Source organism: Hippoglossus stenolepis, chromosome 4, assembly GCF_022539355.2.
Source record: "Hippoglossus stenolepis isolate QCI-W04-F060 chromosome 4, HSTE1.2, whole genome shotgun sequence".
NCBI classification, from domain to species: domain Eukaryota; kingdom Metazoa; phylum Chordata; class Actinopteri; order Pleuronectiformes; family Pleuronectidae; genus Hippoglossus; species Hippoglossus stenolepis.
The window spans coordinates 3,640,559-3,666,162 of NC_061486.1; the positions used below are offsets into that span (position 1 = coordinate 3,640,559).

Below are 25,604 nucleotides of genomic sequence, written 5' to 3' on the forward strand. Positions count from 1 at the left end.
AGTAACTAAATATATTTACTCAAGCACTGTTGTCATGTCATCAATAGTTCTGAAACAGTTCATTAATAAGTTTCATGGGTAACATAAAATTACTCAATAATTCTGACTGTTAATTGTAAAATATACAGCTAGGTAGTTTATTAGAGTTGCTCTTAAACTGGGATGAATTTAAACATAGAAAAAAACATGATAAATCCAAGGTTATCTCTGTTTCAATTATTAAATTGTCTCTATTGTCATTGCATGGTCATATTTAGGTTTAATATGATCATGGCATGATAATAAAGGTATTTTAATTGAATTTAATCCAGAATTAGTTAGTTATTTTGGTGGAAATGCTAAACATCATTTGATTCCAGCTTCTCAAATAAGAAAATGTTGCTTGTGTTTTTTTTTAAACAGAATATATTCTGACTTTGGACTACAACACTACACACCAGCGTATTACTCAAACAACCATTCCCACTCACAATCTGCATGTCTTTGTACTGTAGGAGGAAGCTGGAATACCCAGAGAAAATACACACAGACCGTCTTTGTAACATAAAATAACTCTGAAAGTTGTCATATGCATAAGTAATGGTTTTTATATTGTAGTGGAATGTTTTGATAATAATCCTGTACTTTTACACAAGTCAAATTTGGAGTAAATGACCTGAATTGACTTGGTCATACAATCCTTTTACATTGTTTTGCTGCTACTGCATCTGGACTCGTAAAAGGATCCGAGTACGACTTCTCTCCCTTTAACTTCCCCCTCAATTAACGTCACGGGGTGAAACCGAGGGAGAGGAAATGAGAGCTCGGCTCCATTTCCGTCTCACCGGAAGCAAACTGATTCATTCCCTCACACTCTCCCTCTTCATTTCATCTCTCTTTCTCTCTCTCTCTCTCTGTCTCATTGTCGCTCTCTCACGGGCGTCTCCGGTTGTGAGGTGGTTTCAAGCGGATGGCGAACACAGTCGCACTGCAGAGGGTGATGGATGGTGGTGTTTGGAGACCAGCTGTTTGTGCTGTGTGTTTCTCTCTGTGTGTGTGTGTGAGAGGGAGCATGTACTCGTCTTTCTCTGTGACCTCCTCTATTCATCCACCTTTCCTTTAACCTCCCGTCTATCTCTGACACGCTCCAGCACCCACGCCGGCTGCACTACAGGCGTCTGGGGGGCTTGGTGGTATCGTGTGGTACACAATGAACCAGAGATGCCTTCAGTACAGAGAGGTGGTGGATTCAATTAAACTGAGATCTGCTGGTGGACAACACGGCTATTGTGTTTCAAGGGCTTTCCAGAGGAAGCGGGCTGTAATGACATTTAGCGCAATCACAATGAGATCTAAAAAAAAAAATGCAAATAACAGAGGGTAAGTGCACTTGATGGTTCAATCTGTTAAATAATTGACCACTTAAAAAATGACTTATTAACATGCACGAGTGAATAAACCCCAAAATATTGAGTTTTTGAGCCAATGACGAATATCAAAGATCTTTAAAAGCATCATAAAATATTAATCAAATACAAATGAACTTTGATGCAGTTATTATCTAGTGTTTGCTGTTTGGCAATCAGTCAAAGCTTGATATCAGGTTCCAGTGCGCTGCTTTGATTTTTTGCCTCCACTTGCTCGACAGATTGTGCTTCTTCAAGTGGGAGAAACCTGATCCGCCGACATGAAGGGATTACATGCAGCAGACGTGACTACAACCAGGAGCTAGCTGTCGGTGGATGTTACATAATGGAAAGAATGTTTGCATTATACTCCAATCCTTAACCATCGTTGTATTACATGACTAGAAGCTTTACCTGTCACGGTAATTTCAATTTGTGATTCACAAATAATCACGAAGTAGAAACGTTTTCAGTCCAACACCTCCGTGATTCATAGCTCAGGCTCATTTCGAAACACGTCCAGGGGTGAAGGAGGACAAACAGCCAGAGGTGTGGCCCCTTATCAACTTATTCACACTCACAAGACTCAGCCCCTGCGATGATATCAGCAACTGTCACCCTGTGCCCTGCCCTCTGTTGAATCAACAGGCTTAGTCAACAGGAACAGAAAAGTGTGCGTCAGCTCTGTAAAAGTCACCGATTAAGTCCTACTTCTCACTTCCTTGAAAATAGAGACGGACAGGAGCACGAGTTCAAGATGAGAGCGAAGAAGAAGTCAATTATTGTGAGAATGAGTGATTACAGTGGTTGTGAGGAGAAGATCTACCTGGATTTTTGGGGACCGATGCCGATATATCTGCTGATATATATATGTAAAATAGTAATTCAGCAATGATTCCTAAGATGTAGTTCGCAAACCCTTATGTCAAATGTAATTGAGGCTTGATATTTTAGAGTTTAACCATAAACTTTATGACTGTCAATGAATATAAAGCACAAATACAACCATATAACAACCTCACCTATAACAATATAGAACTTGAATTTAGAGAATAACCATGCATCTTCATCTGTGTGTTTTTTTCCACTTTCTTTAACATAGCGAAGAGCAGTTTTCAACATTATTGTAATTTTCTCAAGAAACATTGCAGGGATCTTTATGAAAAAAATCTGTTGAGTGCTAATATCTATGAACAGGTGGACTTTTGTGTGGATCAGGGTGATGATTTGGATTTTGTGATTCAAATACCGTAAATATTTTTGGGAGGCTGAATACTAAAACAAATGGATGTTAAATGGATATTTTACCTGTTTTTTATTGTAAACAGTTTGGCGGAAGTATGCGCTCTCCATGGGCTCTTCTAGTTTTACATAGAAAATACACATATATTCTGCATGGTTGATACGTCTGTGGAATTCTCATATCGGCCACTTATCACCAACAAAGCGATAAATCAGTTGTTTACCCAGAAAACACTTTTTGAACGGGAAGCAGCTTCAGTTGCCGATGTCCCAGCTAATTTGTCCCGTGCACACGAACACGCCAGTCGCACAACAGCCCCGTACTGTTCCCACCATTCCAGACATAATAATAAAAAAAAAAGAATAATCCTCTGCTGTTTGACACAGACATCATGCTGCAGGGATTAGAGTGCCATGGAACAAAAATCACATTCATTTGCGGGAGCCATTGTTTGGGGACAGGAAACACGCAAAAGGTCTGTAGCTCTGTGTCTGAGCCATGTGAAGATGGGACACAGCAAAACCCCGTCTCTCTCTCTCTCCAGCTTCTTTCCCTGCTTTTGCATTATTCATATGAACCTATTAACTTGACATGGCTGCTGCTCTGCTCCTTTTAATCATATCCTTCAAGCTATAGCTCACCTCCCTTTGCTCTATTTCCTCTTCTTTTTGATTCTGCTGTAATTAATGTAGGGTGATGAATATAAGGTACAAATAATGAATCATTTAGCGGCTCTCATCATTGCCGGATGGGCCTGACAAATTACACGCCGGCGAGGTGAGCCGCAGCGAGGTGGCAGAGACATGCCGTGCCTCGTGGTGTGTGATCAGAGCCCTCCAATTAAGCCCCTAACACGCTCCATTACATCATTAAGCTGAAACCCTCGCGATAGCCTCCTCTTCGCCAACACCTTATGTTTATCCTTCTTGCTCCATCTGTGTCGGTTCCCTCGGCTCAGGCTCCTCATTTGCAACGCGACAGAGCAGCAGAGACACGGCCTTTTGGCGTTCGCCGGGGCCGGAGTTCACGGACCCTTTAACAACGATGACAGAAATGTGCAAAATCAAGCGATGAAGCCATTTAATCGCTCTAGAAACGGTAATGGGATTGTTTTCATTAAATGGCAGTCAAGGCACTGTTGCTGAGTCATTATTAGAGGTCTTGGGTTGTTGATTGATGCAACATGGCCACTGTAAAGACAAGGGGGGGGGGCGAGGGTATCAGGTGTGGCAGGTACACAGACAGACACGGCTTCAGGATGTAAGATGAGAGCACACTGGGGGGAACTTTGGGAGTCAGAATTCGGGCCTGAGCCTCTCTCATCTGTATTCATGTCCCGGCCAGCGAGCGGACACTCCAGTTGTGGTGTTTGCTGTCCCATGAATTTCCCAAAAGCCTTCTCTCCGCCATTGCCAAAAATGCTCTTGAACGGTAGCCCATTTCACAGTCCAGTGCAACTGCTAATGGCTTTTTCATCTCGGAGAGCGGCACAACTCAATCAGCCAGAGGCTTGTGGACAGAGGAAGAGTGCCGGGGAAACGTTTGCAGTGCAGAGGAAGATGTTTTATTTTACTTCCTGATATAACTGGACAATTGCATTGAGAATCCCTTGTTTCACAAATCTATTTCTCTGTTATTGCCGCCGTCAGAGGCAGCGGGAGAATTCTGTCTTTTTTTTTGTAAATCAGAGGGTACAGAGGCGTGAGGCCTGCAAAGTCTGAGCCTCTGCAGAGTATAACTGCGTTGCCACTGCTGATCACAGTCATCCTGCAGGAGACAGAGCAGGTGGAGAGCTGTGTATGGCGGCTCAGGCGATGGGAGAAATGGGAAGTAATAAAGCCGGCCTCCTCTCAGACCCCACCCCCCCTCTCACTGACCCTGTGTGTCTGTGTGGGTTTATGGCCACTGTCTTAGGGGGGAAATAAGATTGTGCTTTATTGCTCAACAAGCCTCTGCAGCAATAATAGCTGTCTAGCCCTTAGCTATCTGCTCTCAGAGACATTAGCCCCCATCCAGCCGGTATCTGCTCCATCTGCAGCTCAAGGTCTGGAGTAGTCGACTGAATCAGACTCGAATATTGCTCCATTTCACCTCTGCTTATGGTTAAGACGCATCATAATCTCTCCTTCATTATATTGAATGAATGTGGCGTGTGCACTGGGGGAACACCGGATGTAAAGGCCCATTTACAGATGATTTACTTAGTAGTGGCGAAGCTTACCCAAGCATTTGTAAGGCACCACAATATGGGCGTGGCCTTTGCACACCTTCTTCTCACTCTTGCACCAGTTCTCGATACGAATGGGCTGGTTGGCTTCCACCACGTTTGTTATCTGGAGCTCGGGATACATCTGTTGAGAGGAGAAGAAGAAGCAGAAAGTGTGTATCAAATAATGAGAAAATGATTTTCTTTCTCAACGTGCGCGTGTGTGCTCGTGTGCGTGCGTGGAGGGAGAAGGTGCGATGAGCGGAGCATCAGAGGGATCCTTTAATCCGCGCTTTATACTCTCTAGATGCCATCTGCTCGACCGTGAAAGAGCACGCAATTTACTCCTTCCCCAAATGCCATTAAAATGTCATCAATAAATGCAACTGAAGCTTGAAGAGAAGGCTGCTCGAAAATCCACAGCGGCGCTTTTCTTCTTGGACAGCTGCATAATAAAACACGACAGTAATATCAGCAGCCTCCTGGGTTGGGAGATACACTGGCAGGAACAAGTAAATAAGAGCGAGGATATCCATGTTGTGGTGAAACATGTCCTTAATTACAAAGACAGCTCGGAAAGAAGGGTCTGCGTATTGAACTGCCACCCGCCCTGAAAATAATGTCCGTCTTTCAGGAGCAGCTCAATAGCCTCTCATGATAAATCAGTGAAATGAAAACTGACTTTTTCCATCTCGCCAGCCGATTCCCCTTTTGCCTATATAACACATACCTATTAGATAATAAATGCCCACATGTTTACTTTTTTGTTTTTCTATTTTTACATCACTCCAGTTACTTTTTACACATTTTATCATTTAAGTGATGAAATTAAAAACAGCAAAGACGGATGCAGATATAATGTTATTACCTCCGCCAAGGACATTAGGTTTTCTTCCTGTCTGTTTGATGGTTGGTTTGTTAGCAGGATTATGCAAAAACTAATGGACGGATTAGCAAAGAACTTGGTGGAGGATGTGGTTAGGATCAGGAAATCACCCATTAAATTTAGGTGGGATGTGGATCAGGGGGCTAATCAAGGAATATCGCTTTCTCTAAAAATAAATGGGGTGCATGGTAGGGGACTGATATTTATGAGTGTGTTACATTTGGTTTGGGTGGATTTGGAGGTTAGAGGTGTGTCTGTGTCGCAGGGACTCACCTCCTGGCAGTACTGCAGCACGCCCTCTTTGGTTCCTACGCAGCTCTTGGTTCCGGATGGGTCGGGTTCCCAGCGGCCGGTCTGAATGTTGACGTGCATGTTGAGCTTTCCGCAGAACATCGCCACCTGCGGCTCAGCCACGGCAAAGCCTGTGCCTGCATTGGCTGCTAGTGCCTGCAGACAGAAAAAGAGAGAGACGGGGGGTTAATGCAGTCAATCATTACAAAACCCATAAAAGCCCTGGAGTTCTCTGGCTGACAGACATGAGGCAGTATTTGTTCCACTCACTTCTTTCATAAACACTGTTATGAGCCAGACACAGCAGCCTGGTTCAGAGTCTGAACATTTACAGCAGGTTCTGCTCACGTACTGCAATGGGTAACTATACAAGACGTGATGGAGAAACATCATCAGTCCTGCCTGTCAACACTTGGCTGCTACCGCAACTCAATGCTGCAGTGCTGAGAGAGCAGGAGGGTGGGGGGGGCTCAGACATGAGACAAATTAAATGCACCTTGGGAATGTCTGGCTGAGTTGATGGTCAAACGAGCAGGGGTTTGATTGGATTTGTGCACAAGGGTTTGTTTTTTTTGCTCTGATGCCCATTGAGTGACTGAGAGGCTGCGCACAGAGAAGCAGGAGAGAGGAGAAAGAAAACTCGGGTCCGTCATGCCTCACAAACCAGGACATTCCTGGCTGAGGGCAGAGCTTCGCTTCTTCAGACCTCCTGGGACTGACATCTCTCCACAAAGGGTGGATCATTTACTCCTCAAGTTAAACACGAAGGGTTGTTGATCCACTATCCCCTCAGATGTACACAACAACATATGTAACTTAATGAAAATGTGTGCTCTGCAATAGCCCAGGATTTGTTTAAAAAACCCTTCTGTGCCTTTCTGTGAGTTTCCCATCTTTGTTTACCTCCCGGCCCTTTGAGCAGCAGAGGAAATGTGCTATCTCTCTCCCCCTGTTGTCCTTCCTATCATCATTCACTGAACCCAGGCAGCAGGAAGCAGCAACACCCAGTCGGCCCCATCCTTCACCCACCACTCTGCAGAGAATGGACACCAACTGTCCAAAACTACTGTGTAATCAGCTTTCCCATGATTGCCTTTCAAATGACTCTGTGCCGGGCGAGCATCATTCAACTCATCAGCTCCTCACTGAGACAATAAATCACAGCCCGCTAACGCCTGCCTGATGCTAGGGGTGGTCACGGCACAGGGAACTCTGATGACTTAGCAAGGCGAGGTTGCTTAGCATCCAAAACTATCCAACAAACACACAGCAGGGAGCCTCCAGAGAGGAAATGGAACAGAACCCATGCCCTCGTCATTGTCATAATGTCGTCAGGCTGAGTAAACAAGGCTCGAGCCCCAGGGAGATGAGGGGATGGAGCGATGAGTGCTGGACTCAAATGTCTGACTGTTTGCTGGGACCCATGCCCGCTGTGTCCTCTGCAGCGCCGAGCCACGGACAAAAAAACGGCTGAAGCAGGAGACTTGAGTAGCAGCGTGTTAGACAAAGCTCCTCGTCTGATTCTGTGCAGGCTCGCAGGCTGATAATGGGCGACAAACAGAGTAGAGCGAGGACAAAACAAGTGCTGTGTAATCACCAGTTGGCTGTGGTGTGTGATGAGCTGCAGAGCCAGCCAGAGCCGAGTCTGCACGCACACACACACATTCACTGAATATCGCACAGGCACTGGTGCCCGTGCACACACATATGATACACAATCATCAAACGAAACTCAGAGAAAACTGGCACACAGGCACATGTTCATCCACGCAGTGAAGCAAGCGCACACTGGACTGTCTTGATTTGATCCTGCAGGCACAACAGCCTCAGATTCCACCTCATTTCCCCTCCTTCCTTTCCTTCTCTCCCTCCATCTCTGTGTTTTTGTCCCGCTCCACTCCTCCCTCTCTCTCTCTCTCTCTCTGCACCACCACAGGCTTGTTTGCTCTCCTCCCTCTCATTCCTTTGTCAGATTGGCTCGGGGTGTACGCGAGGAGCGGAGAGGTGGGGAGGAAATGAGGGATAAGGAGAGACGCACGTTCGGGAGGAAGACAAGGGAGGCAGTGACAGCCTGACCACAACGAGACTCTGCGGCTGTGGAAAAACAAGCGCTGGAGCTTTTCCCGACACCCCTTTGACTCCACTACAGTGGTTAAGTCTCAGTGTGTCTTTAACTCGTGAAGTGTGACAATTGCAGGGGAAGCAGAGAGGAGGTGGTTAAATACCACTGCCTTAAATCTGCAGTCACATGCTCGTTTAGTACTTCAGAAAGAGCCGCTCAGGGCCAGACAAAGCAAAGTGCCACGGAGGATGTGGAGAGCCTGAGAAATGACCGAGGGCCCGAGGAGGAGCAGCAAGGCAGAAGAAGAATTCCCTCTCATCTGTGGCTCCTTTGTCATCAGTACTGTTACCTGAGCCAGAAGGATAACTGGTCTCCAGAAAACAGGCCGAGCAGTTCATTCTGCTGAAAGAGCCGAGTTCCTTTAACACAGACACACATGAGACTTAGCTCTTGAGACATCTTCAGAGTTTCTGTCTGATCTTGAATCTGAGAAAAGAATTACCTGGTCGTGACTCAGTCCTGGACAGTCGTGACTCAGACGTGTATTCAAGACTTCACCCACTTCTCATTTATTGCATCTGCCGTTATGAAATTGACTCAGACGAGTAAAAATGAGAGGTCACTCTGAGGGTTTATTTTAAACATCTAAATGCAAAGGTCTGAAACGCACGGAGCTGTAACTCCATGTGGTAACAGGTGGACTAGAGAGTGGAGAAAGAGAACTGTGTTACATTCCACTTGAGGTCTGACTGTCGGCGTGGTTGGTAACAACTTTATGGATGATAGTAGGAGTGAGCACACACAATGCAACAATGGAGCAAAAAACGGCAAGTTAGAGGTTTCTTGTTATTATGAGAAGTATAAGAGAAGTGTGTTGGGACAAAGAAGAATATGGTGGACAGCCACAGACTAGATACTTGATGGAAAACACTGCTTTGACAGAGGTATTCAATCTCAGAGGAGCCTTCGAGTTAAACGTGTGTTTTGGGTGTAACACAGAATAAACCAAGTAAGAGTTGATTTGCATGTTGTGCACCTGTAGCACATATTACTATCATGTTTCCCTAAAATAACAGTGAACTACTGTGCCACTGACTTGCTCACTTCCTGATTCCTCAAAATAGCAAAGAGCAAACAATCCACCTGACCGCACCTCATTTTGAGATGAACTGGCTCCTGGACATTTGCATTTTAAACAATGTGGTCTATGTCAGCATGGAACTTGCTAAGATGCTTTGCGTTGACTGTAAAGCCGAATTCGAATGCGTAGACGTGTACCCTTCGCAGAACCCTCCGCCGTAACCTGACGTGCACCTTCCAAAAATTGAACTACAAGTCAAGGCGACTGTGCGTACCTACGGCGTAGCTTCAACGTAGAACCATGAACCTGCCTTATGGCCCTGAGACACAGAAAGAAGCCGAGGATGAGCACAAACTGCAGATAACTGTGGGCCGCACACTGTTTTTTTGCCTTTTCACTCTGATTTGATGTGACTGAACTCCTTAAAGGTCACATGAAAGAAGCTGACAGTAATTTGCTTCTGCAGTTTGTCGAGTTTCCACATGAAACAGAGGTTCGGGGGCAGGACTTCGTGCCAGCAGTGACTTCGTTTTAAAGTTCAGAAGTGGGTGAAACAAAGAACGCTAAATCGACACTGACAGCTGCACTTCAGGATCACTTGTCCTGCAGCGTCTTCGCCTGATCGACTTCTAATGCAGAAATCTGTTGATGATACTGACGAAAAACACACAGATATCTCAGAAGACTCGTGCTGTTAGTGTTGATTCAGCTTAATGGACCTGGAGGATTTACAAGACATTAAGTGTCGCCTGGATTTCCCCCAAAGTCTGTAATCACGTGTTATTAACTGGGATTTATACAGGATGAGTTATCAACAACATTTTGAAAGGTGGAAAGAAAAGAAAGGTGGGATGTAGATGTAAAAGCATAAAGATCGATCTATTGAGGTTTATTCAGCATTCAATATGGTACTAATAACACATCCTTAATGTTTTCAATCCTTCTGTCGTGTTAATATATTTTACGAGGGTTTGAAGCTCGAGCTGATAAATTTGCGCTGGTTTCTAAAATGGGATTAGATCTGGAAAACAAATTCCGCCACACCTAACGAATGAAACTCATCCAGCATCGGGCTACTGACTCACTGCGGGATGTTATATCATGAGTACGTGTGAGCACCTGCTTCTGTGTGGAGGCTTAGCAAGGAGGAGAGGGAGGAAGGCCGAGGAGAAGGAGGGAGTGGAAGTTGGGGAGAAAAGGGAGAGGCAGGGAGCTCCGGCAGAGACGGTAAATAGACAACTGCGGCGGGGAAGGTGCGCTGATTGACTCACATCGCAGTTTGACATGTTCCCAAATGAGCGCAGACTGTAATGTAATAAAGAATAGCGTGAGGCAACGTGCAGGCGAGGGGGGGGGCTGGCCTGCCACCACAGAGGCTCGTCAAAGGCCGTGTGGGCTGAGCATCATCTAGCTGGTTTTCAACGCACCGCCCGTCTGTCGCTGCCTCTAGCAGTGCACACAAACATGTTTTATTAGCCTGCTCTGTGCGCCGAGCCAAGTTTCACATAAAACAAGATACGGCATGACAGCGCTTGCCGGGAAATAACGCGTTGAACATCCAATCCACACAACAAACACTCCTTTTTTATTCTCGTAACAGATAAATATACCTTCTGCTTCTCTAATGAGTAACATACACACAGACACACACACAAACACAAGGAGGTACATCTGTACTCGTTTCCTTTTGATAACGTTACCCGGCAACACTGCAGACATCTAAATTACACGACACCATCAATCATGCTGTGATTCATACTTAATATAGATTTACGTGTTATTCTTCTGAAGAAATACAACACAGTGTTGCATGAATCTAAAAAAATAATTTGAAATATATACGTGACTTTCATTTCTTGCTGTGGATGATTGACGGCGAGCTGAGTGCAAACGAACGCATTCACATGAAAAATGCTGAGTGTTGCTGCAATAACTGCAAATCAAAGAAACTTTGACAAACCAAATTAGAGTTTTACATTTACTGTGATAGACGGTTCAGCTCAGGCAATTTCTGAGTCTGTGCAAACTGTTTTTTATAAAAGACAGAAAATAGTTTCCTCTAGATGTGAAAGGGAGGAAGTGAAGCCTCATATCATCAGAAGTGTCGACTGTATGTAGACACCAGCAGGTTTAACAGAAACAGGAAAGAGCAACTAAAGCCGTTTTCAGGACAATTAGATCTGGACTTTCTCTGGACTTTTACCTTTCTCATATGAAGAACGGAGCAGGAGAGTCAGACAAGTTCAAAACAACAGAAAAATGTCTGTTCTGCAGTGGAAATAATTTTAGTTTGCAGCCTTCGGCATCGGTTCTCGTACCAAAACGCTCTAAAATCCTGTCTTAACAAGTTGACGTCTTCACCAACATCTTCTACGTGCACGGCTCATTTTTTGCCTTCTCACATACTCTCAGGAGAATGTCCAGAGTTCAGTGTATGTCTGAAAGCAGCATTAGACTAGTGGCACTAAATAACACAAACAAACAAACAAACACACAGCCGTGGTATTAATTAATGAGGTTTTTAAAAAATGAACCTATACTGGCCACTTATTACGTGACCTTCGACACAGTATCTGGGCAGGACGCAAATAAGCTAATCTGATCTGTATGTGTGTGTGTGTGGTCTTAGAACAACCACTAAGGGAAGCGTGAACTGCAGTGTGTGTGTGTGTGTGTGTGTGTGTGTGTGTGTGTGTGTGTGTGTGTGTGTGTGTGTGTGTGTGTGTGTGTGTGTGTGTGTGTGTGTGTGTGTTTATAAGTGTTTGTGCATGTGTGTGGTCTCAGAACAACCACTAAGGGAAGCGTGAGCAGCAGTGTGTATGTGTTTGTGTGTGTGTGCTAAGGACACACACCGAGAGGACAGTGGGAAAGGGAGAAATGAATAAATGAGGAGCAATAATTTTCATAACACTGGGGTTTTAAGTCGCGGTGAGGATCCTCCATACAGACACGGAGACGGTAACATGGGCACAGCCATAACAAACTGTAAACAACAAGTTCCAGACGGTCTAATGAACAGGTTCGCTCGTGGTTCCTGAAGTTTTCCTGACAAACACGTGGTAAACTGCCTGTGTTGGAGACAGAAGCAGCTCCACTGCAATCAGCTCTGGTGTCAACATAAAAGCGCACAGGCCTCACAGAGCGGCGTCTAATTCTGTCGGTGGTATGGTGGAGCCGTCCTCGGAGTCTGGCCCTTTTTTAAAAGCAGCTCCGGAACGAGGCACCGGTCAGGAACTCGTGGGTTCCCAGAATGCTTAGTGTCCATGTGACTCTGCGGAGAAATGCCCGGCGCTGTTAATCCACCTAATCCTTCCCGGTGGTGACTTAATGCTTAAATAAGATAGACAGTGGTGAGAAAGCCACACACGCATGTGCAGGAAAACATGCACAATATGTAGGCACATCAAATAAATACTGAATTCCATTTCTTATTGCTTGCAGTAAAAAGTGTTGATGTGTATATGAGGGAGCAGCGTTCACTGCAATTACGACGCTGTGCTAATAAGTGGAGCAAAGCAATTACAGCATTTTAATTTCTTTATTAGTGTCTATGATAGCTTTTATATAACAGTTTTTAGTAGAACATATGCTTGTTTATTGTATCCTGAGCTGAATTTCCCCCGGAGGGTCATTACAGCAGGAGTTTAAGTCACTGATTAACGAGAACTTTGCTGAGATGCAGAGATTTCTGTTGGTCTCGGGACGTGATAAACACCTCAGTGGATTTTTCTTTACACATTTTCAGCTGTTCAAAAAAATAAAGGGTGGTGAAGAGACGACATTTTCAACTACTTTAATGACATCATTACTGTGAGGCAGCCTGCAGGCTCATCTGAGCTCTGTGGGGACGGGACTCTGGTGTTTACTGTTTTTCACATTAAAGTTTTAGTCGTGACATTACAGCTGCTGCTACAGAGAAAATTATAGTTTCCCATCACTCGTTTCACAGCTACTCTCCAAACACACAAATTATTATTCTCAGAGAAATCAACAATATTGAAAACACCTAGAAAAAAGGTAATTATCTATCAATTCCAAGAGTTATTTAAAATATTGTTGAGCTTTCAAGCTCTGATCGAATTTTGCTTATTCCGTCAATGAACACATTAAGCGCTGGGTAAGATATTTACATGAGCTGACAGTGTTAGAGCTGGACCCACCACAAATATGTAATATGACAAACAATAGGAAACACAGTTCAAATACCATATCTTCAAATATCTCATTTTATCAGGAATTTTACAAATTCAAAGATATTTAGAAAAGCAGATCCTCCTCTCATTAAATGTGGCTCCACAGGATATCGACACAAACCATTTGGATGATAAAGTATTACTGAAATAACATGTTACATCACCAAGAATCTAATGTGCCACAGTATCTACTCCCACACCAGTGCACTAATATTATATCAATACAGTTTATCACCCAGCTTTGCCTCGTCACTCAGTCATCAGGCTGAATCAATAGGATCTTTAGAGATAATCTTATTTCAAGCTTATTCTAAAAGGCGTCAGAGATTCCTTCCTGCTCAGTCATGGATTTTATCAAAAGTCCTAAACGCTCCTTTAATTGTTCATCAAACTACCGTGGGATGGCCGGAGCCACCGACACCGTCACTACACAAACAGCTCGCCAGCGGCAGATAACAGCAGAGAAGTGGGAGGACATTTCAGCGACAAAGGGACAGTGACATTTTCCCTCTGGGCAAACACCTCCACCACCTCCCACCCTGAAAGAGGGCAGACAGTAAAACCAGAATAATAAAAGGGAGGAAGGTGTCATGTTCTTAAGACTCTGAATCAAAAGGGCAACCCATCACTGCAATGCAAATGAGCTCCTGTGTCTGAATGAAATGGCCTTTTGTCTTTGCCATTTGAAGTGTCTCCAGACTGCATCGGATTGCTCTATGAGCCACCGCTGTGAAGCCACCGCGCCAAGAGCTGCCCCCACACTTTGAGGAACAGACTCTCCAGTCAGCTCCGGCGTCATTTCCTCGAAAACAATGACGTGAAGTTGTGAAATTTACAGTTAGTCGTAAACTCTTTGGGATTCTCCCACTTTAAAAAGAAACACCATGACTTTTCACTTCCTCTTATACAGACTTTATTCTCGGAAGCCAGGCGGATGAAGTCCGTAGAAACACGCAGAGAGTCCGACTCTGACATTTGCGTTCACATTTGCAAATCTTCTAAAATAAATAAAGAGGATCTGTTATCTGAGTCTGAAAGCAGCAAATAAAAGTGACTGTTCAGAGGCAAATAGTCACTTCTTCTAAATTATCTTTTACTTTCTTCTCATGTTCTTTTTGTGTTACAGTTTTGCGTACATCCTTGCTCACTCTGAATTTTCCTGCTGTATTCACACATGGGCCCATTTGGACATTTTAGGGGCTGGCCAGAAAAGTTCCAGGAAAATGTCAGGAGCAAATTACTCAGATGTTTGCGTTCGTATCTACAGCCCCTCCAGCAGATTTCAGGAAATGTGCTGGAGTTCAGTGCTTGTCTGGAAGCAGCGTTATGGAGTTGGAGGAAACACAGCGATTCTCCACAGAGAGCTGGATTATAAAGCCTCTGTTCACAAGCAGTCACCTCTGCGTGGCTCATTAAACTCCCATCATTCATACCCAGACGGGACCAGACAGGACAGTCTGCTGCTGCCGCCCCGAAGTGTCACAATGAGCAGAGCAACACTGTCACCGCACCCCCTACGTCCACCAGGGGAGACATCGGTACCGACCGTGACGCGCTGGTATAAGCTCAGCCTGTGCTTGATTGAACTCGCCTATGTTAATGAGACTGTACGGCGCGGCTCCACAGCGGAAATACCACCGATGCAGCCGTGTCCATTATTTCCTTTCATGTCTCGAACCAAGAAACAAAATATTCAGGAGGGAAAAGGCGTCGATGGAGCTGGGAGACTTCAAAGTGAGGAAGGATTCGAGGGAGACTCGCTGAGGAAATGTCTACCTGTTACTGGAGACATTACTCATCCTCGGTGGCTGAAAGAGAATCAATTGATCGGATTTCAAAATGTATTTTTGCTCTCAAATACAAGTTTATCCGACAGGATCTCGTTATCTCACTTGATGAGTTTCCCCTTGAAGAGATCAAACTGGGACCTAATGAGTTGGATGTCACACTATGACAATAAGTGCCAATATTAAACAAAAGACTATAAATGATAACTTGGATTTACAGCACACGTTGTTAAATTTTGATGGAACTTGAATACAGAAATATCAAAATGGTCAAAAGTAGAGCTTGACCGATAAATTTGGCTAATATGACCATCAGCAATATAGTGTTTATAATGCAAATATGAAAACTATATTATTGTATGACTTCGTTTTTATTTGTTTGTGTGTTGTGCTACCAAAATATATAGTTATTATTATCTTTATTATTATATTGAATATCATTTTTTTATTTTACAGAATAAATGATGCAGAAAACGTGTAGATTTATGTTTATTTCTATTTAGTTATTTTACTTGTACTAAGTATTTTTATACATATTTCAGCCCATATGTAAATGTTCTACTTCCTAATATCAGTTAAAATAACAAATGGAAAAGGGTAAATGAAAATCCAGTAGAGTTATGTATTAACTGCAAAGTAAACTGGTTCCTGTTCTGTGGTAATTATTTACTGGTGTTAATATTCCACGAGTCCCACCTCACTAGCAGTTTCCAAGGAGAGTTATGATTGAGCTGCAGACTGATCTGGCTGAGGGTCGCCCTAACGTCGCTGTGCTCGCTGCACGGAGATGAACGGCAGCGAGGCGCCGTCCTAATTAAGCTCCAGACAGAAGATGCGAAGCCGCTCGCTGTTTGCAAGGTAACCGTTGGTGTGATTGAGTGGCGCAGGTCTGCCTGTGTGTCAGGCCGAGATAACATGGCCTCTCTCCCCGGCCTACAGCAAACGGACGTGAATGACGACTTGTTCAAATGGCCCGTCACTATGGAAACCCCTCTACAAAAGCATCCCAGCTATTCACACGCAGGAACATTGAGGCTGCAGAAGAAAGAGAGGCAGAGGGGGAAAGAGAGAGGAGGGAAAAGACGAGGGCAAAAGAGAGAGAGAGAGAGACAGATTGAAGAAGTGGAGCAAGGGGGGGAGAAGAAAGCAGGGAGATAGATCATCAGAAGCTCACAGCGACAGAGCGAAAAGACAGGAAGGAGGAAAAAGGCAGCGGAGGGGGGGATTCGAGAGAGAGAGAGAGAGAGAGAGAGAGAGAGAGAGAGAGAGAGAGAAACAGAATGCAGAAAGAGGGAATGAGGCCACAGTTGTGAGAGACTGGCATATGAGACACAAGAGATGTGAGGCTGAGCGAATGGCACAGAGGACGACGCTCACAATAACAGCTGCTCTGCCCCATTTGGCGCGAAGCCGTGTCCTTGGGTGCACACATGAAAATGACCCTCGGCTCCATAGGTCCGCACATACATGTCCCGATGCACACGCATGTCCTGATGCACACGCATGCTGCAGAAACACACACACACACACACACACACACACAACACAAGCGGTGTGTTCACTTCACAGCTAAACGGGGGGAAAAATGGTCCAAATTAGAGTCAAATACACGAGAAAAAGCACCGTATGCATTGGGGGCATGGATACCGTTTGATTGACAGATAGTACCGTCCAATGGCTGCTGGTCACAGGTGTGGGTGAGCATGCAGTGTACTCGAGCTCTCAGCCAGGCTCCACCCCCTCCCATCCCCCATATATGGTTCATTCTGGTTTAAAAGATCCAAGATGGTGCCGGTAGCTTACAAACCAATGAGCGACATCCCAGTGGGTTGACAGGTCGAAGGCTTGATGTACACAAGAGATATTCTATACTTTAATAAATATTGGTTCCAGTTGTGGTGCAGAATGTAAATAAAAGGAATAAATAACCTTATTTTAGAAACAGATCTGGTTGGACCCACACAATGAGGTTAGTGCTGCCATTTTTCTTGTTTTATCAATGATGTGAGTAGAGGCGACATGAACACAGAGTCAATGACGCACAAGCACAAAAGAACAGACACAGATCCACTTGATTTGAAGATGTTTGGACTCGAGAGAAAAACTCAGTGATCCTGTGTGTGTTTGTTTTCTGACTTCATGACAGGAGCAGGACTGACAGAGCAGTTCCTGGTAACGTCCGCACTGTCAGACAGCGAGTTTGTCCGCTAGCTTCTGTAAACACAAGCCGCCCACTGCAAACTTCAGCTGCCAAAATAAGACGAAATTCTAGTTTCAGATTTGTGTATGATGCACGAGAGAGAGAGATAACACTTTCAACTTTCAACAACACGGTTCACACTCATTCGTCTGTGTTAGCAGCCAGTTGTTAATGGTATTTCAGTCCATTCTTCAGCTCCTCAATACATTTGTCATACGGTGAACACATGCCTCCATTAATCGTTATAATCCTGGTTGGAAGGTGTCAAATTTGAATTAGAAAGTGCAGCAGCCAAAGGGTGGCACACGATGAAAAAGTCTCCTTTATGTCGGTTTAAAGCATCTGAAGCATGTTAACACAGAGAAAAGGTGAGTTTTGATTCATGTTTGCACTTGAAAGTCTTGATTTTTACACTTCACTTGTCTTGAGGAAATGTTCAAGGACAACTTTTAAACCTATACCTGAGAACTACTTTATGGATTTGCACTAAACTTGAGCGCCTTTTACACACACTAACATCTGGCTTTTGTCAGCAATGACAATATATTATCAGTCAGTAGACACAGGTTTTTATCGGCTCTTTCTCCTTTACACCCAGGTGAATACATTTATTTCGTATTATATATTTCCGCAGTCTAAACACTGACGCTGCAAGTTTTTCCGGCACGACGATATGATGGGCACTGAACTTCTGGGCGTAAATAGCCATGAATACTTATTGGTTTTCACATCTTGAGAACAACATGCAGCAGTGTTCGTTTTCTTTGTACCAGGCTATACGCAACACTGGCAGGATAGTGAGGTTCCAGGACTTATGTGTGTGTGTAATTAGATTGTGGGTTGATTGACTTTAAGGGGACTTGGTGGAGGTGTGTGTTCTACTGAGCGCCTTCTTCTGTGCCTCTCACCTCTGCACTCCAGACTGTGGGTTGCTTGTAACTGTTGTGATCAAGCAATTACATTTGTGTGTGTTCATTGAAAGTGGCAGTGGACGAGTGTCAACTAAGCGTCTGCCATGTTAACGTAAAATGCAGAGAGGTGGAATGATGCTAGGCCAAGAGAAGAGAAGAAAGAAACTCTTAATTAGAGCAAAGTGCTTTTTATTCCTCTCCCTGTGGTACACGGGCTTTTCACTGGGGAGAAGGTGTGTCCGGTCTATTTATAAGCAGCTCCAGTTGGTGGGCCGGAGGGGTCTCGTCTTCCACGTCTGCCCTGTCTAATGTTGCTTGTTCAGATAGATAAATAAACACTAGAAAACACGAGGATTACACAAAAGTCCAGCAGTGTAATGCTAATTAGAACCATAATTCATCTAGAGATATTTTGTAAATGAGACCTCAGAGGGGATGTTTTAGGCAAAATAGATGTCATGGTGGTAGACGCCATTTTCTCCTCTAATGAAATATTCTGTCAGAAGAATGATTAATAAAAAGGTAATGACATTCTCATGGGGCATTTAATTCATTTTCACTGTCAAATTACAAGGGATTCAAAGTGATTCTGGTGAACAGTGTAAAGCTGTCACACTGGGTTCATGCTGATTTTACTGGAGGTAGAATAAGGTAAAAACACGGTTTTGACCCAAAATGTAATTAATGTTCTAATCATGGATTTTTTTCTAAGTTGCCGTTCTACACATGCATGTTTGAAATGGGCGGTTTGACGGTCTGTGGTAGTGCTGGCTGCAGCTTTCTTTCTGAGACTGTCAAACAGACCTACAGTTATTGAGCCACGTCAAGTAAAGTCTGCAGAGCTGCTGCTGCACCTGTTTATTTACAGTTAGGTGAAACTCGACTCAGTACACAGAACCCCACAATAGAGAATCAATCATTGCCGTAGTTTGAACCGGCTGCTGTCAACAACGTCACTTTTGTTGATGGGTCCCAGCCGACGCTGCAACAGAGCGCTGGTCACCTGTATATCAAGTTTATTAAATATTGATCTGATCGTGTGTCCTAATGGCAGCAACTTTGACACTGCACTTCCTCGAGCCTTTGACAATACAAGATATGTGCGCAACATACAGACGGACAGAGATTTCTGGAAATAGAAGATAAAGTTTAACTATAATTTGTTTAAAAAGTGGAATCCTTCACCTGCCAGTGAGGCACAAAGATAGGAAGTCCACTTAATGACCTGAAGTTCAGGTGTGTTCATAAAAAAACACATGACCACGAGTTTCCTTGGTCACTGAGCTCTGACTAAAGGTGAAACCGAAACTTTTCTTGTTTTGCTGGCGCCTGTTTTCTACTTCTCAGTTCGATTAAATCAGTGAATGTCTGTGGGGGAGACTTCGTTCCTGGGATTGTCAGAAGAGAGGTCTTTACAAGGAGACAAAGCTATTAACTGATGCAAAGTGGACCTTCGAGATTTATAATGTATGTCAGTGACCAAAGGGCAGCCAGTCACGGGGAGAGCGGGGGGGGATTATCTGAAGTAAATAGCTGAACCACTCTCTGTCATCACAGAGCAAAGGTCGTCCCTCCTCCACATTTTTAATCCCTTTTCCTCTCCCGCACTTCACACTGTTTTTCACTCTGACACATTCAGACACCCAGTGTTGTCGATGCTGTGCGGACTCGCCATCTTCCTCTCTGAAGCTGTTATCTGCGACGTGTCAGACAGACACTCAGGACTGCTGCACCTTGTACTTCATTATTCTTTTATTCCGAAGGGAGGGGCTGCCAGTGAAGCAGAGTAAGGAGCAGGGACTGAAGAGCTGTTTCCCCACGGGCCAAGTTGACATAGATTTCAAGCTGCACGCATCTCCCTGGAAAATTCCTCCTCGCCCTCCACCTCTCCAGCCACATCACACACCGCCCAGAGGGTTATCCACAGATATCATAATGTTGCTTTTGGGTTTCCCTACCTGACTACATCAGGTAGATGCAGAGCAGATTGGCTGGTGAGCAGGAGGCGGAGAGGGCGGAGAATGAAAGAGAGGAGGATGCAAGGGAGCAAATTGGTTGCGTCTCTGCTCGGGGGTGAACCATTTGCAGTATCTGCTGCCGAATTTCGGGAGAGACCTGTCAAGAGATTGCGAGAGCTTGACTACAGCTTCCTCGTTAGTCCAATCACTGTCAAGAGATTTCGGGAGAGACGCAAAGGGAGGCAGGAGGAGAGACGGGGTGAGGAGGAGAGGCAGGGCAGAAGAGTGCGAGCGGCAGCCAATAAGACATGGACTTGTATTGTTGAATTATCTCAATCATGACAAACAAATCTACTTCTCTCCTGCGTGGGGACAACAATTAACTGTCATCGTTAAAAAAGAGAAATAAAGATAGAGCGAGAGTGTATAAATTATAGATCGGTAAGTAATAGATGCAATCCTGCCAGGGGGATTTATTCATTAGAGCACTAATTGAATTTGAACCTCCACCATCTGATTTCTAATATGCAAACACAACAAAAGAGGCAAAAAAAAAAAATACATAGCCGAAGTTGTGTGTTGCTGCTCGGGGAGAAAGATGGTATCCGCAGTAAAGTCAGTCAACAGAGAAATAACTGATAAGTGTGTGCTGCAGCGATAAACAGATAATTACACCGAGGGTTTCACCCAGAGCTTGTTGCTTAGTTGCTAAGCTACGCAGGTGCACGATCGCATAAATAAGGCGCTGGAGTGTAAAAGCTATTTCTTGCCGGATGATGATAATTGCTTCTCATTTGGCGTTAATGACTCGAGCACTGTGAAGATTCAGGTTCCTTTTCAGGTAAATTTCTTTTGCGTGGTGCACCGACGACGGGTTTGAGGTGAGTCGGCGCTCCTGTCGGTGCACCACGCCATTCTTCCCTCCTGACCACTAAAAGCTCTCTGCATGAGCAAACCCCTTCAGACCTCCATCTCCGTCCTTTCACGTCAAATCGCCGCGAGCACTCTGGCCAACTCTGTGTGCGTCCATCTCCTCTCGCCTCAATTATCTCTTTACCTCTCCACCTGCTCCTCTCTCTCTCTGTCAGAGCCATGTGAGCTGGCGACCCTCTCAGCCCTCTCTATCCAGGCTTATGTTCCACGTGCCCGAGAGCGGATTACATTCCTGACATCACTGGGCCAGATGTTTATGACTAAAATAAACACAACAACTAGCCTCACCTCCAAGTCAAACAATGTATTTAGCCTAAACCCGACACCCCCATTTCCAATTTATGCTTGAGCGGTGTAGAGATTTGCTTCTGTGTAATGATCGCCACTCTCTCATTCCTCTTCGAGTGGAATAAGAGCTGCTCTTCATTTCCATGGTCAAGAGATTAAATTGAGTTGCTTTCTCATGGTTTTCACTTCATTGCGCTACCCTTAGGTTGCGCCCCCCCCCCACCATTCTTCCTCCAGTAGCTTCTGCTTCTGGCCCTCTCCAGTGAGCAGGACTGGAAATCAAATAGCCAATAAGCTGACCCGCTGTAACGTACACATTAGCATGATTAAATCGGCAATAGCCTGTGCATTTATTAAAAGCCTCTCTGTGCCGGGTGGGAGGTCTATCTATATCCAGCCGGTGAGCGGAGGAGGAGAAGCACGGGTCATGCATGTGTGCGGGTGCAGAGAGGGCATATCGCTGCCGTGTGTATGTCTAAGCCTGACATCACCAAAGGCAGAGGAGTTAATGAGGGTTGCCGGGTATTTCTGACACAGCGCTGGCTTTCTGTGGGGGGGGATTTCAGGTGATGAGATGGAGAGAGAGAGAGAGCCTGTTGAGAAGCGATAGCTGGGCGGGAAAAAAGTCAGCGGCCGGCTCGGCTCTGGCAGTGGCAGTGGCAAACAGGAGATTTAGGGCTTAGGAGATTGTTAGACAGGGGCTCAGTTTGTGAACTATGGGCCTGTGTTTTCCGTGGGCAGCTTTGTGTGGACGCCGACTCTTTCCCCAATTTGAACTGCACTCTCAGCAGTTTAAAAGAGGAGGATTAGACACAGGAGTGTGCCTCTCTCTCGTCCGCCGGAGAGCACAAACTGCTTTATCTTTTGCGCTGAGGAGAGAGGATTTGGAAGAAGTGACCTGTGTTCACTTCACTTTCTCCTCTTCGTGACTGAAAACCCAGTGCTGCATCCTTCCTTCCTTCCTTCCTTCCTTCCTTATGTCACTCCCATTTCCGCCTTTTCATTTTCCCTGCTGGATGACTCTGCGCTCATCAGCATGCAGCTCCACGCAGCTGCTCCTCAGGACCCGGCAGGCTGGCAGACAGGCAGGCAGACTTGTCAATAAAGGAACCACAGTAACAGGGCACCTCGCTAAGGCCTCCAGCTCTGTCACTGACGTCTCTCTCAGCGGCCTGGACTCCCTCATTTAATGAGCACGTAATTGTTGAGCAAGCAGAAGAGAAATTGGGGAACCGAGGAGGGAAAAAGCAGCCATGGGGTGAGAGGTGTAATAGAGAGATAGTAGAACGAGAGGGGAAGGAGGTGAGGGAGGCACAGGGACGGATTGTTCCAGTGAACAAAGTAAGACACAAAACAGCCAATTTGTCCTAAAATGTGTTGTGTGGTACAGTCAGCTCAGAGCGAGGAGAGGGGAGGAAGAACACTGTGTCTGAATCAGAGGGACTGGGGGGGTAATGCGGCTCAGTGGGAGCTGACATTGAGAACAGGCGGAAAAATGCAGTTTCAAGGACAACATGGAAATATCACGTTCAGTCGCTACAAGGCAGCCGTGAGTTGTGGCGAGGCCACGCCGGAGCGGGAGAGCAGCCAGAGAACGGCAGGAGAAGGAACGGGATCAAGGACACGTAGCGATGTTTCCAAAATATCTGACAACAGGAAATGATAGCAGGTGACAGATGTACTGCGTGGGAATGCTGGCGGAGGAGAAAAGGGTTGTTGACCTCACTGGTGTTACCAGGGGTCTGACTTTGATGCTTCGGCTACATTCAACATATCTGGATTCGATGCAACAAATCCACAGAAAGCAAAAATGCAAACATTAGCAGCGTGTTGCCACATTTTCCTTAAATAATTCTGTTGCATTCTGTACCATTAGTCATTAAAAAATATTCATTCATTCTGTTTATTTGGTTCGGATATTCGATTTTGTACATGAAAAAAGGACAAAAACTATTACGCAGGAAGGAAAGTAGAGGAAAAACAAATATATATGTAGATCAAAAAGGTGTAGAGTGAAGAAAACAGAATACATTTCATTGTCTAACCTATACGGTTATTAAAAACAATACAGATAAGAAGCCAAATATACTCAGTGCCGCCTCACCCAGCAAGTCTGAGTCGTTTCCACAGGAACATTTTTAATCAGATAACAGTGAGACGGCCAAATCCTTCACATATGCTATAAACCCTCTGGGGGTGATGTTAAAATTAATTTTTAGCTCAGGGACCATGTTTTTGAGATCATATAGAATAATGACGAAAGATGATTATGTTAAACAAATGTTTCTAATGAGGGTCTACTAAAGTTGACGACGCCCAACTTTACCCTAATTAACATTTGGAAGCAGGCAGCAGTTTGACTCTGGTACCCTGCGTGCGGTGCCACTCTCCCATGACCACCCGGGCTGATTCTAAATGAATCGCTGCCCTGATTGCGTTGCTCCCTGCTCGTTCCTCTCCCCCTGCAGACACAGAGCAGTGGAGCGCAGACACAACCCACATGTCTGCATTAGCTGCGATGCCGCAGGCGATGCGAGGGAGGCCCGGCTTTTACCGCGGGAAAATGATGGATGTAATGTAGATATGCTTATCTGTCATTAAGCCCCACTCTGCCCTCCCTCAACCTCTCGGCAGGGGGAGGGCGGGGGGGGATTTCAATCAGACTGGTGAAGAATATAACACTGGTGAGACATTCTGAGGGCAACAGCTAATCAGTCATGTCTCTATGGGGAAGAAAGACTTCACAGCAGGAGCATCTATCTCTTTGCTGTTCTACTATGCTCAGCTTTTTCTCAAGCGTTTGACCTTGCTCTCCCACCTCCTGTGTCTTTTCATGCGGTGAACAACCTAATTCAGACCCTGCTCAGCTTCTTGTAACTTCTGCAGGAGATTAAAAAAAATCCAAACCAGCATGATTACGGAGGCTACTGACAAATACCAGCGCCCCTTGCGTGACTAGGCCGCAATGTCCGTCTGTCGGTCAGCTCCCAGCGCCTCAATAATAGCACAGTGGCACTAAAGAGGCTCCTGAAACATAAGGACGGGATGTGATGAACACCGAAGGGAGCGGTTGGAGGGTAGGTGGGGAATGGAGGGGGTGGAGTCCAGAGGAGGCGGCCCGCTGCTCAGAAGGCTCTATAATTAGCCGCAGAAGATCAAATGACTTTTAATGGGTTTGTCTGAAAACAGCTATTTCAGATTTGTGCTCGGAGCAATATCATATCTCATCAAACTAATGGAATTCTCTGGAGGGCTTGATTGGTTTTTATCTCAGATCAAAATGGCTGATAGAGGTGCTCAGCTGCAGCATTTATGAGCTGCAGTTTGTGAGGAATAAAGTGCAATTTCAGGGCACCATTATGCAAAATGGAGATGGTCGTAACAAAAGAGTTACATATTAAGCCAAATGACACGAGTCCTTCAACTTCAGAATCCGTGGTTGGGTGCACAATCGCTGTTTCCATACAAGTAATTTCCCATGAATGTTTGAGTAAGAATGGGGTTATAATAACTTCTCGTGACAGATAATGGAAACATCTACTGGCCATTAGTTAGAGGATACATAAACGGGCACTACAAGGATAACACCAGGGTCGTAGTTCAGGCACAACGAGGGCTGGTGCAGAATGCTATAGTTGCCTCCTACTGTCCTTAGGCATGCAGTAAAACACACAAGAACACACACAATGACGCAAAGAGACACACTTGGGGAACTGTACAGTGCAGCAACCTCATAGCTTTGGGTCAACAGAAAATCAAATGATCATTTGGACATTTGATTATTTGCAAAACATTTACTGGTTCCATTCAATTACCAAATGTGAGGAATTCATTTTTTTGTTTTACTTTTGGACTGTTAATCAGGATCTTTTATCAGTTAATTAAATTAATCAATAGAACCGTTGAAAGGTTTTAAAATGATATTCATATGTGCCTGTAATCAGGGGAAAATTGGTCTTGGGTCAGTTTTGGACAAAAAAAGACAAAAGGCCTGTTGTGTTTAGGTCAGACTCAGCTGCTGTACCTGCTCTCTGTGTGTATATAAATGTGTGTCCCTTATTTCCCATGGCGCCCTGGTAGCATTCAAGCTACATTCATTCCCCTCCGTCATCTGGGGTTTTCTATTTTGGACGGTGGAAACGATGTCCAATGAACTCCAGCCAGGTTGTGACTGTCATTT

General features: G+C 44.9%; 1 protein-coding gene across 9 annotated transcripts in view; it reads right to left on the reverse strand.

The window, feature by feature from the left end:
- aplp2 (amyloid beta (A4) precursor-like protein 2) overlaps positions 1–25,604 on the reverse strand; it is a 54,619-nt gene that overhangs the window by 21,701 nt on the left and 7,314 nt on the right. For all 9 annotated transcript variants that reach the window (XM_035153773.2, XM_035153772.2, XM_035153771.2 and 6 more), the window contains exons 2-3: positions 5,994–6,167; positions 4,850–4,979 (exon numbers count right to left, since the gene is read on the reverse strand). In XM_035153773.2, coding sequence (XP_035009664.1) covers positions 4,850–4,979; positions 5,994–6,167 — 304 coding nt within the window. The remainder of the gene's footprint in view (positions 1–4,849; positions 4,980–5,993; positions 6,168–25,604) is intronic.